Source organism: Symphalangus syndactylus, chromosome 5 (assembly GCF_028878055.3).
Source record: "Symphalangus syndactylus isolate Jambi chromosome 5, NHGRI_mSymSyn1-v2.1_pri, whole genome shotgun sequence".
Taxonomy (NCBI): domain Eukaryota; kingdom Metazoa; phylum Chordata; class Mammalia; order Primates; family Hylobatidae; genus Symphalangus; species Symphalangus syndactylus.
In genome coordinates, this window is record NC_072427.2 from 121,162,703 (window position 1) to 121,180,297 (window position 17,595).

General features: G+C 35.7%; 1 protein-coding gene across 13 annotated transcripts in view; it reads left to right on the forward strand.

Moving 5' to 3' along the window:
* DMXL2 (Dmx like 2) overlaps positions 1-17,595 on the forward strand; it is a 178,959-nt gene that overhangs the window by 62,665 nt on the left and 98,699 nt on the right. For all 13 annotated transcript variants that reach the window (XM_055279123.2, XM_055279133.2, XM_055279134.2 and 10 more), the window contains exons 4-6: positions 1,618-1,696; positions 2,534-2,669; positions 3,354-3,420. In XM_055279123.2, coding sequence (XP_055135098.1) covers positions 1,618-1,696; positions 2,534-2,669; positions 3,354-3,420 — 282 coding nt within the window. The remainder of the gene's footprint in view (positions 1-1,617; positions 1,697-2,533; positions 2,670-3,353; positions 3,421-17,595) is intronic.

Genomic DNA, 17,595 nt, shown 5'->3' on the forward strand with positions numbered 1-17,595 from the left:
GCATTACATTTTTACCATCACTCAGAAATAATCAAAATTGCAAATGCTAAATCTGAATGCTGAATATGTATTTACAAGTAATTTTTAAAGTATATTTTTAAGTGAAATGCCTTAAAACAAATGGTTCTGGTATTTTTTCATTAATTATATGTATTTGAATATATCTTTTTACATTCCTCCAAAACAGTATAAATTAAAATATTAATCTTTCCCTATAATAGTATTGTGAAATGGATATCAAATTTTGGACTACTTAAGAGTCATCTAGAGCACATACTAAAAATGTAGGTTTCCAGGTCTCATTCCCCAAATTCCACAGATTGCACTCTGAGGAACACTAAAGGAAAGAATATTAGGGATGTCTATAATTTTAGGAATTATTTAATTACTACACTAAAATAGATTTGTTGAACAGTATTTAAAGTAGTGTTATGCTGTTGTGATTGTTGTTTGGTCAGCAGTGGTAGGGTTTAAAAATAACATTTTCTCTGATTATAAAATATAAACTTATTTTTGGATAATGAAGTGCAAGGTTTGCAGATACACACACAGACACACACACACATTGTTTTTAGAGATAGAGTCTTGCTCTGTCACCCAGGCTGGAATACAGTGGTGTGATCATAGCTCACTGTAACCTCAAACTCGTGGGCTATGATCCTTCTGCCTCAGCCTCCAAAGTAGCTGGGTCTACAGGTGTGAGCTCCCATGCCCAGCTAATTTTTAAAGTTTTTATAGAGATGGGGGTCTTGCTATGTTGCCCAGGCTGGTTTCAAATTCCTGGCCTTAAGCAATTCTCCTATCATGGCCTCCCAAACTGTTGGGATGCAGCTATGTTTTAAAATTCTGCCTCGAGGTAGTCAGGACATCTTGTATACATTTTAAAATTATTAAATATTCTTAAAATATTATAACACAAAAGGGCATTACCGTTTAAAAAGTATTATTTGCCAAGCAGTTAACATATAGCTTGCCTAAGGTAACATAGCTTTGCAAAGCTTTTCACAAATGTCCTCTCACAAAAGGGCATTTTATATTTATGTACTACAAAGAAATATGTAAACATTTAACATCTTTGTGCCAGCCATTACAAACGCTGAAGATAACAAAAATTATTATGACATAGTTTCTGCCCTTGAAGAGTTGCAATTTAATGGGAGGAGAGTCAGACGTATAGACAAATACTAATTCCATGTGATTAGTGTTATAATGGCAGAATGTAAAAGTGGTATTGGTGCTGCCAGGATGTCAGAGAAGGCTTCATGGCAGAGATGATGAGTTAGCTAATCTTAGTGGAAGGATAGGGGTTTGCAGATGGAGACGTGAGGAATAGGATATTCTAAATATAAGAAGGTATTTATAGGCATGAGAAGAAGCCTGAGAGAACCTGCTTTGTTTGGGCATGGCAAGGAGCTCAATATGGTATAATAAATAGTAGTGGAACCAATGAAAGTTACATTAAAAACAGTATATGAAAATAATAGTGAAATATTTTCATCTTTGTTCCAGATCTTAAAGCCTTAAGTTGAAGAAAATGATAAAATGTTAGTGTTTTGGGATATTATTTAAAAAACATCTTTTTCTTTTTTCTTATTTCTTTTTGTCTACATATTTCAGCAACTCAAGTGCCAGTGGCTTAAAACTGGGCAGTTTTTTTTGAGTTCTGTGACATACAACTTAGCATGGGATCCTCAAGGTATTTAGCAATTATATTTAAAATTATTTAAATTAAATATTTGTTTTAAATGTATGATAATAATGTGATATAGTCTCCCATAATAAAAAAATGATCAATATATTATATTTTCTTTTTGTTGACGAATATAATTTTTCCTTCTTGGTATACAGTGCTTTGTGCAATACTTAATTTACTACTCTGGTTTTTCCCCTGCCTTTGAGTGTTTCATTTCAAGAAACAGTTATGGTTTGTTTCCTAGTTAATGTGTGCTGCCCTTTACTCTTGTTGTTTTTGCTGAGAAACACCATTGGAAATAAAACAGAGACCAAAAAAACTTCACCTCATTTTATCATTTGTATCTGGAAATTACTATCTTTAATTTTGAAAAATTAGGAACCTCTAATGATAATAGCTGTTGTCCCTTTTTATATTCACAATTAATAAGGATTATTTTTATATTTCATGTATAAAACCACATTTTATTAATTTGTAGTTATGCCTTATATCTCGAGGACATTTTATGTGGTATATATCAGAGTTTGGGGGACTCTGTTATTCTATTAATACATTTGTTGTTAGTTTTTTTGACTTGCTTGATAATAATAGCTCTTTGCCAGTAAGCTTTACTTTGTTGTTCTCAAATGTTCCTTAAGAACTACTCTTTGTTGTCCAGAAGATTCTTTTTTTTCTTATAAGGGACTTTAAAAAAGTAGATATATACCAAGTGTTTTTCATTGGCGATATTGCTTACTTTTCACATAATATTAATAGTTTACAGATCTAAACAGAAGCCCATGTGCGTGTATTTCCCTATATAATATTTGCATATTCATCATAACATTCTTTAATTTTCAGATAATAGATTGTTGACAGCAACTGATTCTATTCAGTTGTGGGCTCCTCCAGGAGATGATATTCTGGAAGAGGAGGAAGAAATTGATAATACAATTCCTCCTGTTTTAAATGATTGGAAGTGTGTCTGGCAGTGCAAGTTAGTGTCTATTTCTATTGTTATATTCATTAATTAAAAGCAAATGCTTCCTAAAGTATGTTTCCTTTCACAAAGATCTTTATCTTTTGATGGTACCATTGCATTTAGATACCTAGAAAGTAGATTTTTTCTAACCAAAACCCATATAATAGCATTCTTTAATTTGTGCTACAGTCAATCATTTAAAAAAAAGGATGAAAGTATTTTCATAGTTATAGCCCCAGGACAGGAGTTGACAGGGTTGATACAAAGGAATTACTCATTAATAGATTGAGGTAAGGATGCGGGGGTGGGGGGGGAAGATGTGAAAGTTGCCAGCCACTCTTTCAAGTGGAAGATGTACTATTAACAGTCATTTAGATTATGTGACGAAGACTAGTCAGGGATGATGATAAGCTCAGCTTTTAACATGTTATATTTAGGATGTTGGTGGGACATGTAGGTGGAGATATACTGTATTCATGTTACTTACATTCTTCTTTTCCCAAAGTGAATGTTGGATTAGTTTTAATTAATTTATATTTTTATGGAGGTGAAATATTTTATTTATATTTTTAGGGAAGCAAAAAACAGTCTTATTCTGAGGATTCTGACTTTGATGTTACAAAAATCTCATCTTGACCATTTTTATATACAGTACACCAGATTTTAAAAGGGCTAATTGCCTAACTCTCTCTTTTTTAGAACCTCAGTATCTGTACATTTGATGGAATGGTCTCCTGATGGTGAATATTTTGCTACTGCTGGAAAGGTAAAGGATCAAACAAAAACATACGAAAGAAACAAATAAAAGAATTAAAAATGTTCCTTATTTATTTTATTTTCAGTTTTCTCATCTGTAAAACTGGGATAATCCTCCTTGGCAAAGCTGGCCTGAAGAATAAAAGTGGTGTTTGTAAAAGACCTGGTATTTTGCTCACAGGTTGTAGGCACTTGGGAAATAATGGCTATTCTTATTACTCTTATTTGACGTTGGCTTATTTGCATTTTTAAAAACTAAGTTTTGTGTTTAAAAATAGCATCTGTACATAACTTAAAAAGTAAAATAATACTGGATTCACAATGAAAAGATGTACTCCTTGCCTCATTATTCCAATGCTAATTCCTGTGTCCAGGAGGCAATTATTTGTCAAGTTGAGTATTTTGATATTTCCTTCCATGTCCTTGAATAACTTGCAGGTGCTCCCATTTCTTGATTCTGTCTGCCCAGCCCCGCGAGTTATATGTATTATTCTTTGCCTTCCCACTGTAGAAGCTGAGGCTTTAGCTTGATAAAGGGGAGGGGTTGATATCTCCAACATCATCTTCACATCTAATACATACACATATTCATTTCACTTGCTCCTATCTTCCTGATGTAGGTATCTCATGATTTTGGGTAAATCAGAAGTTATTGTTTATGTTATTAAGATTGTACAGAATATTCTTAATAGTAATTACTTTGGGGATAATACTTTGTTTTATGGTTTGCTTTTTTTTTCTGTATACCTAATTCATCCTCAGAACTGCTTTGACTCTTTTCTCAGTATAATCCCACATAGGAGGTATTCTGGGAACATGAGTTCTCTTTGCTCTCATTCAGCTTAATTGCTCTACCAGTCTAAAATAGCAGAGCTACCATTTTCGGATTTTCTTTTACCAATTTGGGAAATTCTCTTTGCCTCTCTCCTTTGTTAAATTTTCTGTTTCTTAGCATCATTTATCTTCCTTTTTTCTTGTTTTGATGGAGATGTCCCCCAATAGGTTCCTGAAGAAAGGTGAATAGGAAAAAACATTTTTCAGGCCTTACGTGTCTGAAAGATTTTTTTCTTATGCTTGATTTTCTCGGGCATAGAATTGGGTTGAAAAATCACTGACCTTTGATATTATATCTCAATAAACTTTTTTATTGGTATATATATGGGATACATGTGATATTTTGATACATGCGTAATGTGTAATGATGGTCAAATTAGAGTATTTAGGATATCCATCACCTCAAACGTTTATCTCTTTTTGTGTTGGCAACACTTCAAATCTTCTAGTTAATTGAAATATACAATATATTATTGTTAACCATAGCCACCCTACTGTACTATTGAACACTAGAACTTATTCCATCTAACTGTGTATTTGTACCAATTAACCAACTTCTCTTCATCTCCTTCTTTAGCTCCCACATAAGTTTGAGAAAATATGGTATTTTTTCTTTCTGTGCTTGTCTTATTTCACGTAACATAATGACTTCTAGTTCCATTTATGTTACTACAAGTTATAGGATTTTTGTCCTTTGTACAGCCAAATAGTATTCCACTGTGTATATTTACCACATTTCATTTATCCCTTCATTTACTGATGGGCATGTAGGTTGATTCTATATCTAGGCTATTGTGAATAGTGTTGCAGTAAACATGGGAGTGTAGCTATCCCTTTGATACACTGATTTCCTTTTTTTTGGATAAATACCCAGTAGTGGGATTGATGAACTCTATGGTAGTTCTAGTTTTGTTTTTTTGAGAAAACTCCATACTGTTTTCCATAACCACTGGCACCTGAGCAAGCTGCCTGTAGGCCCAAGGACTGGTCCTCATGGACCTGTGGCTGCTGGCGTCCATGTATGCTGCCTGGGAGCCCAAGGGCCTGCATGCCTGGCCTGCCTCTGCCACCACAGGTGCCTCAGAACTGGCCTGTCTGGTGTCCCTGTCTGCAGCAAAGCCTCACCACAGCCTCTGCTACCAACCACAGCCTAAGCCAATGAGTAACTCACAGCCACCACTGACACTGACTACACCTGAAGAAATTGTATGAAGACTACTCTCCTGCACTCACCCAGAATCAAAGCCAAAACACACTGTCCAACTAACACTATGACATTTGGGGGACCTGTTAAATCTGAAACTCATGTCTTTCAATTCTGAGAGATTATATTATTTCGTGTTCTTTCTCTCTCTGGATCTTTTCTTATTCAGATATGGATACCTTTACACTAACTCTCTATTTTACTTTTTCCCCCTTTACTGTTGTCCACTTATTCATCTTTTTCTTTGAATTTCTGGGGGACTTTTCAGATGTAACTTCAAAGTAATTTTTTTCTGCTATTAAATTTTTAATTTTTAAGGAGGTTTTAAAATTCTGATTTTTTTAAATTACAAAATATTTCATAAATTAAAAAAGTATATATAAAACATGTTATATAAGATATAATAAACAATTAAACAAATACACATGTACCCTACTCCTCAACTTGAGACAAAGAACATAAAACAAATGGGTCCTTTATCTTTCTCCATGCATCTCCTTCCTCCCCTCCCACCCTAGTCAACCAGAATCCTGATTTTCATGTTTATTATTTTATTTAAAAAAGTTTCACTCATCTAAATTCCCAAATAAGGTAATATTTAGTTTTGGGCTAGCGTGCAATGGCACAATCACGGCTCATTGCAGCATCAACCTCCTGGGCTTAGGCAGTCCTCCTACCTCAGCTGGGACTACAGGTGTATACCATCACATCTGGCTAGTTTTTTTTTTTTTTTTTTTTTTGAGACAGAGTCTCGCTCTGTCGCCCAGGCTGGAGTGCAGTGGCGCAATCTCCGCTCACTGCAAGCTCTGCCTCCCAGGTTCACGCCATTCTCCTGCCTCAGCCTCTCCAAGTAGCTGGGACTACAGGCGCCCGCCACCACGCCCAGCTAATTTTTTTGTATTTTTAGTAGAGACAGGGTTTCACCGTGGTCTCGATCTCCTGACCTTGTGATCCGCCCGCCTCGGCCTCCCAAAGTGCTGGGATTACAAGCGTGAGCCACCGCGCCCGGCCTTAGTTTTTTTTTTTTTTTTTTTTTGTAGAAATACAAAAGGTTTCATTATGTTGCCCAGGCTGGTCTCTTTTCCCTTTATTTATGATGCCTTAAATTAAAAAAATTTTTCTTCAAACATGAACAGGAAGGTACTGAACTCCTATATACCCATCACTTAGCTTCAGCAGTTATCACTCAGCCAATCTTGTTTCATCTGTACTACTCCTCCCCCAGTTGGATTATTTAGGCTTGTGTCACTGATGTCATTCGTCTGTAAATATTTCAGTATCTACTTTTGAAGTATAAAGATTTTACAGAAATATCCACAATATACAGTGGGTTAATTGTAGTTTGAATCTTGTTTAGGAAAATTTCTTACTGTGATGCTATAAAAGTATTCTTTTTTATTTTCTCCTAAAATCTTTACATTTTAATCTCTTATAATTAAGTCCCTAATCCAAATGAAAGTTGTCTCAATAACATTTACTGAATAGTTCATTCTTTTTCCATTGATCTGCCATGCCATTTCTGACATGTATTAAATAATGCTGCAGCAGATGTCTTGTACATGTCTGTTAGGCTCTTGTGTGGATTTCTCTTGGGTATATACATAGGAATAGAACTGCTGGGTTATATGTGTGTTTTAATTTCAGTAGATGATACCAATCTGTTTTCCAAAGTTGATATACTAATTTACACTCTAATAGTATACAATAGTTCCTGTTGCTCCTAGCCAGTGCTGATATGGTCTGACTTTTAAACTTTTGTAAATTTGGTAGATGTCAAGTGCCACCTCCTTGTAGTTTTTTTGATTTTTTGTTTTTTTAGAGACAGAGTCTCACTCTGTCACCCAGGCTGGAGTACATCGGCCGATCATAGCTCACTGTAACCTTGAACTCCTGGGCTCAAGCGATCCTCCTGCCTCAGCCTCCTGAGTAGCTGGTACTACAGGCATGCACCACCATGGCTGGCTAAGTTTTATCTATTTTTTTTTGGTAGAGTTGGGATCTCCTTATGTTGCCCAAGCTGGTTTTGAACTCCTGGCCTCAAGTGATCCTCCTGTTTTGGACTCCCTAAGTGTTGGGATTACAGGTGTGAGCCACTGCGCCTAGCCTCCTTGTAGTTTTAAAGTGCATTTCCCTGATTATTAATGAGGCTAAATACCTTTTCATTTATTTATTGGGTATTTGGATGACTGATTTAAAAGAAAGTAACTGGGCAAGTTCCTTGCCCGTTTTTAAAATAGTTTTTGGTCTTTTGTTGATTTGTAGGAGTTCTTTATTACAGGTATGAGCTTTTTGTCAGTTACATGTTTTGCAAAGATCTTCTCCCACTCCATTAGTTGCTCATTCATTCTCTTAATGGTATCTTTTGATGAGAGAAGTTTGATTTTAATGTCAAACAAATCAGTGTTTTTCTGAGTCCTATTTAAAAAGTTTTTCATACTGTGACATTCTGAGGATTTTCCTATGTTACATAATCTTCTAGACCAGAGTTGCTTTAAGTTTTTTTGTGCTGTGAATTCCTTTGCAAATCTAGTGAAGTCCTATAATAACTTTTCTCATAGTATGATGTTTTAAAATGCATAAAATAAAATATGTAGCATTACAAAAGAAATTATTGAAATACAGCTTCAAGATATTAAAAAAATACATTTGTGATAGAGACATTATGTACTTTTAATGCATTCAGTAACAAAAATTGCACTTAAAATATGGGCAGTTTTAATTGTGTTTAGCTATTGTATGTGGAATTAAAACTTGAGTATCTCACTTTCTAAGGTGAGGATAGGCTTTCCAAGAACAACAAAATTCACTGAAGGCTTTTTGGGTTGATCTCTAGTTGCAGAAACGTTAAACTTTACTGTTTTATTGCTCAGCAGTTAGTTGGCACAGAGGTGGTTGCTTAATGGTTGCATGAACAATATAGACAGGAAGACTGCAATCATGTGCAGTTTAGTAGCAGTTCCAGTAACTAACAATTTCAAAGTAGAAATGAGTGTAAGAAATACTTTGAAATATGCAATAACTGTCATGTGATATGAAAACATCTTTGATTCTATTAGAGACAAAATGATACGTACTGCCAGTACTACTTTGGTTTGTTTTTTTCAATTAGCATTTATGAAAATAGAGAAGTAATTGTTTTTTCCCATTGAAGTTCATGGTGCCTTTGGGTCTTAGTTTTCTTGCTTTCTTCAGAAGCAGACCCTGAGATAAGGATTCAAGTGTAAGTAATTAATATGGGGAATGATCACACGAAATATACTGGATTGGAGGCAGGGAAGTGAAGGCACTTAATAACCTGTCTTAAGTGTATTAAGAAGCTTGAATCTCTGGGTCCTCTGGGAACCCGTGTTCCTCACTCACATCATGTTCCTTACACATGTTCTTCACACACATCAGTTGAAGGCAGGTGAGGGCCAGGCATCAGTTCTCAGCACTCATAACCAGCTCCTAGAAAACCTCAGACAAAAAGATGTAGATGCTTGCAGTTGAAACTGGCACACCAAAATGCTAAGGCATGATGGGATACAAATGATGTGTCAAAAGTATCTTTTATATCTTGAAGTCTATCCACAGGACCTTTGGGTCAGAGGACCTCAGGCCAAGAGCCTCTGGTCTAGAATATGGACATTTTATGTTTTATCTTTCACATTTAGGTGTAAAATCTATGTGAAGTGATGTTTAGGTGTGATTTGAAGAAGGTCAAGTTTTATTTTTTCCTTATGGATATCTGGTTGTCTTGAACAATTTATTGGAAAAAATCTTCCCTTCTTCATTGTTCCGCATTACCACTTTTGTCATAAAATAAAATGTCCATATTTCTGTAGGTCCGTTTCTAGACTCTTTTCTCTTGTTCATTGGTCTTTCCTTGTATGAGTCCCACCTGACTTAATTGCTATAGCTTTAAATTAAGTCTTGATATCTGGTAGGGCAAGTCCTCCCCTCTTGTTTTTCTTTTTTAAGATCGTCTTATCTATTCTTGGCCCTTTGCATTTCTATATAAATTTTAAAATAAATGATAATTTTTACAAAGCAAACAGAAAACCTCTTATGATTCTGATTGGTATTACATTGACTGTATAGGTCAGTTTGGGGAGAATTGACATCTTTACTATATTTAGTCTTCCCATTTATGAACATGATGTATCCCTTCATTTATTGTACACCTTTTTTTTCTCAGTAATGTTTTATAATTTTCTCTGTGAAGATCCTAAATATCTTTTGGGATTAATTCCTAGATATTTGATGTTTTTGATACTGTTACAAATGGAATCATTATGTAAATTTTTAAAAAATAATTGTTACTGGTATATAGAAATGCAGTTTTTGTATATTGGCTTTATGCCCAGCACCCTTACTAAACTCATTAATTCTAATAATTCCTCTGTAGATCATTTTGGATTTTATATGTACACAATTATATCATCTATGAATAATGAAAGCTGTAGTTCATCTTTTGTAACTCTCCCATGTTTCATATTTTTCCTTTTTTTTTTTTTTTAACCGCAGTGTCTAGGACCTCTAGTAGAGTGCTGAATAAACGTGGTGACAACAGGTCTATCTTTTTCTTGTTCCCAGTCTCAAAGGGATACCCTTCACTGTGTCATCATAAATATAATGTTTACTGTTGATGTTTGTGGTAGATACTTTTTTTTTCAGATAAAGAAACTTTCCTTCTATTTGTTGTTTGCTAGATTGTTTTTCTAAACCACAAACGATATAGAATTTTAGGAAGCATTTTTTCTGCATCTAATGAGACAATTTTTATCTTTTTTTTGGAGACAGAATCTCTCTCTGTCACCCAGGCTGGAGTCCAGTGGCACAATCTCAGCTCACTGCAATCTCAGCTTCCCAGGTTCAAGTATTTCTCCCATTTCAGCCTCCCAAGTAGCTGGGACTACAGGCACCCATCACCATGCCGGCTAATTTTTGTATTTTTGGTAGAGATGAAGTTTCACCATTTTGGCCAGGCTGGTCTCGAACTCTTGACCTCAGATGATCCACCCGCCTCGGCCTCCCATAGTGCTGGGATTACAGGCATGAGCTACTGTGCCCAGCCATCTTTTTAATCTTTTAATAAGATGAAATACATGGACTGATTTTGTAAACCTTGTATTTCTGGAACAATCCCAACTTCATTATAATGTATTATCCTTGCTGGATTTGATTTGCTGATCTTTTAAGATTTATGTGTTAGAGTGAGATTCGGCCAATAATTTTCCCGTTTTCATAATGTACTTGACAGATTTTTATGTTGATGTTATGCTGGCCTTATAAATGGGTTGGAAAGCTCTCTTTTGTGAAGAGTTTATGTAAGATTGATATAGTTTTATTCTTAAGTATTTGCTGGTGAAGCCATCTGGATCAGGAATTTTCTTTGTGGGATTCAGTTTTTTTTAAATTATTCAGATTTTCTTTTTCTTTTGTATGTCAGTTTTGGTAAGTTGTATTTACCTATGATTTTTCAGTTTTATTTAGATTTTCAAATTTATTGGCACAAAATTGTGTAAAACACCTTATCTTTTAATATCTATAATACATGTACAGTGATTTCTTCTTCAGTTTTGATATTATTTATGCCTTCCCTCTTTCTTCATTCATCTCACCAAGAGTTTATCAATTTTATAGGTCTTTTTACTACCCTAAAAGTCCTCTGTGCTCTGCCTATTTTTAACTCTGGCTACCTCTGCTTAGTTGTTAGTGTTGTCTTTTCTACTTTTAAAGGTTGGAGTGCCCAGGGCTCTTCTAGTCTTAAGGTTTCTGATGCTATTTAAATACCATTTTTGTATGCTGATGACATTCAACTTTGTATTTTTTGCCTGTACCTCTTCCCTGATCTCTACTTCCCCAACCCCTCAATCTACTCCCTGATGGCTCACCTTTAGAATATATCCACAATCTGCTTACTTCTTTACCACCTCCACTCTTATAATCTGGTTGAAGCCACCATTATTTATCACTTGTATTATTGTATTAAATTTTTAATTGGTTTCCCAATTTTTGCTGCACTTCTGTACAATCTATGTTCAAACCAGCAGGTGGAATGATTTAAAAAAATTTTTTTTGAGACAGAGTCTCACTTTGTTACCCAGGCTGGAGTGCAGTGGCGTAGTCTCAGCTCACTGCAACCTCTGCCTCCTGGGTTCAAACAATTCTTGTGCCTCAGCCTCCCAAGTGACTGGGATTACAAGCGTGTGCCACCATACCTGGCTAATTTTTGTATTTTTAGTAGAGACAGAGTTTCGTCACGATGGCCAGGCTGGTCTCGAACTCCTGGCTCCAAGTGATCTGCCCGCCTTGGTCTCCCAAAGTGCTGGGATTATGTGTGTGAGCCACCGTTCCTGGCCTGGAGTGATCTTTTTAAAATGTTGTCAGGGCCGGGCGCGGTGGCTCACACTTGTAATCCCAGCACTTTGGGAGGCCGAGGCGGGTGGATCACGAGGTCAGAAGATCGAGACCACGGTGAAACCCCGTCGCTACTAAAAATACAAAAAATTAGCCGGGCATGGTGGCAGGCGCCTGTAGTCCCAGCTACTCGGAGAGGCTGAGGCAGGAGAATGGGGTGAACCCGGGAGGCGGAGCTTGCAGTGAGCCGAGATTGCGCCACTGCACTCCAGCCTGGGCGACAGAGCAAGACTCCGTCTCAAAAAAAAAAAAAAAAAAAAATGTTGTCAGATCTTGTCACTCTTCTTTTGTACAAAACTGTCAAAAGCTTTTCCATTTCATTTACCAAAAGCCCAAGTCTTCGTGATGGTTTAGCATGCTCCATGCTTACCAGGACTCTCGTCACTGCTTCAACCTTATCTCCTGCTAACTCTCACCCCTGCACACTCCACTCCAGCTAGTTTGCTGACTCATTGTTGTTAAACTAGATTTTAAAAATAAAACACTGAAATTTTGATAAGCCAGTTCGATAATCTACAAATAATAAAACATACTTAGTATTTCTGGATAGAAATGTAGAGACACGTGAAGAATTTTCTGTAATGTCTTGAGAAGCGTGGGTATCTCATGAAGGGTACACTTATCAGAATCACAGGAAAAACAGTTTGAGAAATAATATAATTCATGTCTTTTTTTCCTTTTTTATTTTACGTAATTCATGTCTTAATCTCTAAAGCTAGGCAGTCACCTTTAAAACTTTGGATCTTTAAAAACAAATACCCCATTACTCCTAAAATTTGACTGAAATAACTCACAGATTTGTCTTTTTTTTGTTACTCATATTTCTTATGATTACCACATGTTAATAAGTGATTAATAAAGCCAATCATTCCTTTGACTTAACAAGTCCATAATAGGTCAACCTATGGATGATTTAATATAGGACCAGTTCGGCGTATCAGAGAGCTGCTGGAGAGTCATACTGGAATCCAGCTTTGTGATATTCCCAATTAGTCATTGCTGATGTCAGCTTAGATATTGTACACACTGTGCATCATTTGGAGCATGTTTTCCTATTGCCTCCTTTTAAATATCATTAATGGCACTATGATCATGGACAGGTATTGTATACACTTAAGTTTTCCTTGACTTATGTACAGTTAACCCTTGAACAACATGGCAGTTAGGTGATCCAACCCCCTGCACAGTCAAAAATCCCTGTCTAACTTTTGAGTCTCCAGAAACCTAACTACTAATAGTCTACTATTGACTGGAAGCTTTTCCAGTAAAATAAATAATAACACATTTTGTGTGTTACATGTATTATATACTCTACTCTTTGTTTTTAAACCCTGCATGTGGCATCCGATATATACTCTACTGTTTTAAGGAAAAGAAGAAAAATGTTACTAAGAAAACCATAAGGAAGAGAAAATAAATTAACCATTCATTAAGTGGATGTAGATGATCATAAGGTCTTCATCCTCATCATTTTCACATTTAGTAGGTGAGAGAGGAGGAAGAAGAGGAGGGGTTGGTCTTGCTGTCTTGGGTGGCAGAGGCAGAAGAAAATTCATATGTAAGTGGACCTGTGCAGTTCAAACTCATGTTGTTCAAGGGCCAACTGTACTTTAACATAATTATTGTCTGATTTTTTTTATCATATAACTGGGCAAAGAAAATGCATTTTAGAATTCTAGCAATCTGCACTTGTAAGGCACATGAAAATCTTTTATAGTTGTATTTGTATCATAATGGACTTATATATGTAAAATTGATAGTGCATTTTGGACAAAAAATTGATTTGAAATTATATCTGAAATTAACAACCTTCATTCACAGGTTTAGCAGATATTCTTTTGAACACCACCATATACCCTGAATTGTTGTGTGTGCTGGCAGTCTTATGATGAAGATGACAGACAAGGCTTTTGTTCTTATAGGACTTAATTTCTGGTGAGGAAAGACAGAAAAAAAACATCAAGTATTAACAAGTGCTATCCAGAAAATTAAGACAGGATGATATAGTAGTGTGATTGGGTGTCTATTAGAGTGAGTGATCTTTAGAGAAAGCTTTGCTGAGGAGATACCTTTAAACCGAGAATTGAATACTACAAAGGAGACAACTGTGAAGTTCAGGGGAAAGAGTGTTTTTGGCCAAGGGGACAAACACCAAGTGCAAATGCTCTGAAATAGGAATTAGCAGGGCTTGTTAAAGAACAACAGAAAGCTGGAGTGTAGTGGTTAGACCAAAGTTTGAGATGCATCTGAGTTAAGATATCAGATAGGATAAGACAGTCAGGAGTCTTATCTCTGGCAATTTGAATTCTTTAGCCAAAGGTGGTGATTAAAGTTATGGGTCTGGATGAAATTAACTAGGGAGAAAGTACGTATTAGAGAAGAGAATGGGACTCAGGATCAAATCCCAGGATCCTCAAACATTAAGAAATGATGGGGAGAGGGGAAATACCTACAAAGAATGCTGGGAAGGAGTAACCACTGAAATAAAACGAAAACCAGGAGAATGTGACATTAGAGAAGCCAAGAAAAAAGGTTCAAGGGGGGAATGTCAGTTAATTTTGTCAAAAGACCTAGAACACATGGGAGAACAGTTTGAACATCTGTAGACAGTACAGGCCTAACTGTACATAAATTAAAGCAAAGAAACTTTTGTGGAATCACAAAGTTTTAATGATCTTAGTGATCACAGAAGAAGCTAAGGTTTTTGAAGTCCATGTCTCTGCCCTCCGCTGCTACTTCCTGTGTCAGCATCTTCAGGGCCGCAGACCCTTACAGTAGTCTCTTAAGTGATGTCCTGCAAACATCCTCTGCAGAATTCGTCTGCCCACAGGAGCCAGCCACCCGAACATGCCGTTCTCCTTTTCACCACCTTTTAATGACTCTTGTTGCTCCTAAAATGAAGATTATGATCTTTTACCATGGCCTGCGAGGCTCTGCTGTATGATCTGGCCCTTCTGTGCTTCTCCAGCTTCATTCCCACCTTAATGCCTACAACACTGATGTCCTTTCAAGGCCTTGAATATGCCAAGCTCTTTCCTGCTTCCACGTCTTTTTATGTGCTGTTCTCTCTGTCTAGGGAATACCTACAATACCCAGACTTCCTTATTCTTTACCTGGTCGTCTTTTATGTATCCTTCAACTCTCAGTTTAAATACCACTTCCTTAAGGAATCCTCTGATCTCCCAGGCAAGGTCAAGTCTCCTTACTAAATACTTTCCTGGTGCCCTCTGCTTCTTTCTTGTAGTGCTTATCACAATTGCAATTAAAACAATAATTTATATCGTTACTTAATGTTGCCTTCCTTTCTAAAGAATAAGCTCTGTGGGATTAGGAAATATATTTTATTATTTCTGTCTCTTCCTCTGCCCCAGCTATATCCCCAGCCATTCACACAGTGGCTTCTTTCAATAAATACTTGTTGTTTGAGTAAATCTTGTAAATGTTCCATAGTTGTACAGGCAGTTAATGGCACATCATCATTATCTATTAGTATGTTGAGGGCAGATTTTGTTTTTAAGCCTGAGAATGGTTGGAAAGCCATTGAGTTTGCTTAGAGTGAAATGTGGCTCTTTAATAAATCTGTATCTGGACATAATCAAATGTATAATAATTGGTTCTTATGAAACCTAGTAAAATATATGTAATTAGATTGAATTAAGAATAGTAGCTTGATACAAACTACAGGATGCCTACCCTTCCCTAAAAGAGACATATGAACTGTTAAAAAGACCGCAAACATTTTATTTTCTAGATTATTGAGTATTTTTTTCATTGTGTTAGTCCCATCTCCCTAAGCTGCTTATATCCAGTTATCCTAAGAGTTAAGTGTTTCATAATTCTTATGGAAAGATAATGCTTTTCTGGTAGGGATCCTATGGAGGTTAAGCAAATGTGTCTTGGATTGAAAAAGCTATTTTCTCACATTTTTGAGAATATACGACATCTGATTAAGATTATCCTGATAAAAAGAACAGAAAGTAACTTTGGAATGTTGGGCAGTTTTTTTTTTTTTTTTTTTTTGGTACAATCTGTTCTGCTTCTGTTAATAAAGCCAAATTTGAATTGATAAAACAGATGGTCACTGTGGATCTCCCACTAGAAGGCATTTTCCACCGCCTCTGCTACACATGACAGGATTTTATTTCAGGTGTTGTGAGACTCAAATTCAATTACTTCCAGGATTTTTAATATTACGGTTCATCGAGCACTTTGGCTGGTAAGATCTATTTTTTTATAAATGTGGTAAATTAAATTTTTCTTGGGCTTAAGGGTATTTTAAATTTCAATCTGAACTTAAAGCCTTACTTACTAAAAGACTTTTCTACCCCACAAGACATACCTGATTAAATCTTTAGTTCAAGAATTGGTTTTCTCTGGTTTGCTTACTAGGAGATGTTTGCTGAAGTTCTATTCGTTTATGTTCATAAAGTTTGTATTGGAACATTTTAAAAAATAACACTTGGTTATTTTGTAAAATTTGCAAGTAATTTAAAGTATCCTGTTTTCTTCAAAAAATGGAATATATCTTTTCTTTTTTTGAGTTTCTTGTGCAGCATAGTGAATATAGTTAGTGATAGAATATTGTATATTTTAAAATTGCTAAGTAAATTTCAAGTCTTCTCACCATAAAAAATGTTAAGTATTTGAGGTGATGGATATGTTACCTAGCTTGATGTAATTATCATGTTATATTCGTGAATTATAACATCACTTTGTACTATGTAAATGTATACAATTATAAGTTGTCAATTTATAATTAAAAATGCAGCATTTTCTTTGAGAGAAGATTATGCCTTTGAGTGAAAAACTGGGTTTTGCAAGGGCTAGGAAGAGAAGATTTCTTGAGGGGAAGGGTTGTCCCTTCTATGCTGATTTTGCTGAGGGTTTTAATTATAAAGGGATGCTGGATTTTGTCAAGTGCTTTTTCTGCATCTGTTGAGATGATCATGTGATTTTGTTTTTAATTCTGTTTATATGGTGTATCATATGTATTGACTTGTGAATGTTAAACCATCCCTGCAACCCTGGTACGAAACTTACTTGATCATGGTAGACAGTCTTTTTGATATGCTGTTGGATTCGGTTAGCTAGTATTTTGTTAAGGATTTTTGCATCTATATTCATCAGGGATATTGGTCTTGGTTTCCTTTTTGTGTCACGTCCTTTCCTGGAGTTTCTGCATAGTAAATGAAACAGCAGAGTAAACAGACAATCCATAGAGTGGGAGAAAATCTTCATGATCTATACATCTGACAAAGGACTAATATCCAGAATCTATAAGGAACTCAAACAAATTAGCAAGAAAAAAACAAACAATCCCATCAAAAAATGGACTGAGGACATCAATAGACAATTCTCCAAGGAAGATATAGAAATGGCTGACAAGCATATGAAAAAATGCTCAACATCACTAATGATCAGGGAAATGCAAACCAAAACCACAATGTGATACCACCTTACTCCTGCAAGAATGGCCATAATCTAAAAACCAAAAAAATAATAGATGGTGGGGATGTGGTATAAAGGGAACACTTTTACACTGATGTTGGGAATGTAAACTAGTACAACTACTATAGAAAACTGTGGAAATTCCTTAAAGAACAACAGTAGAACTACCATTTGATCCAGCTATCCACTACTGGGTATCTATCCAGAGAAAAACAAGTCATTATATGAAAAAGATACTTGCACATGCATGTTTATAGCAGCACAATTTGCAGCTGCAAAAATATAGAACCAGCCCAA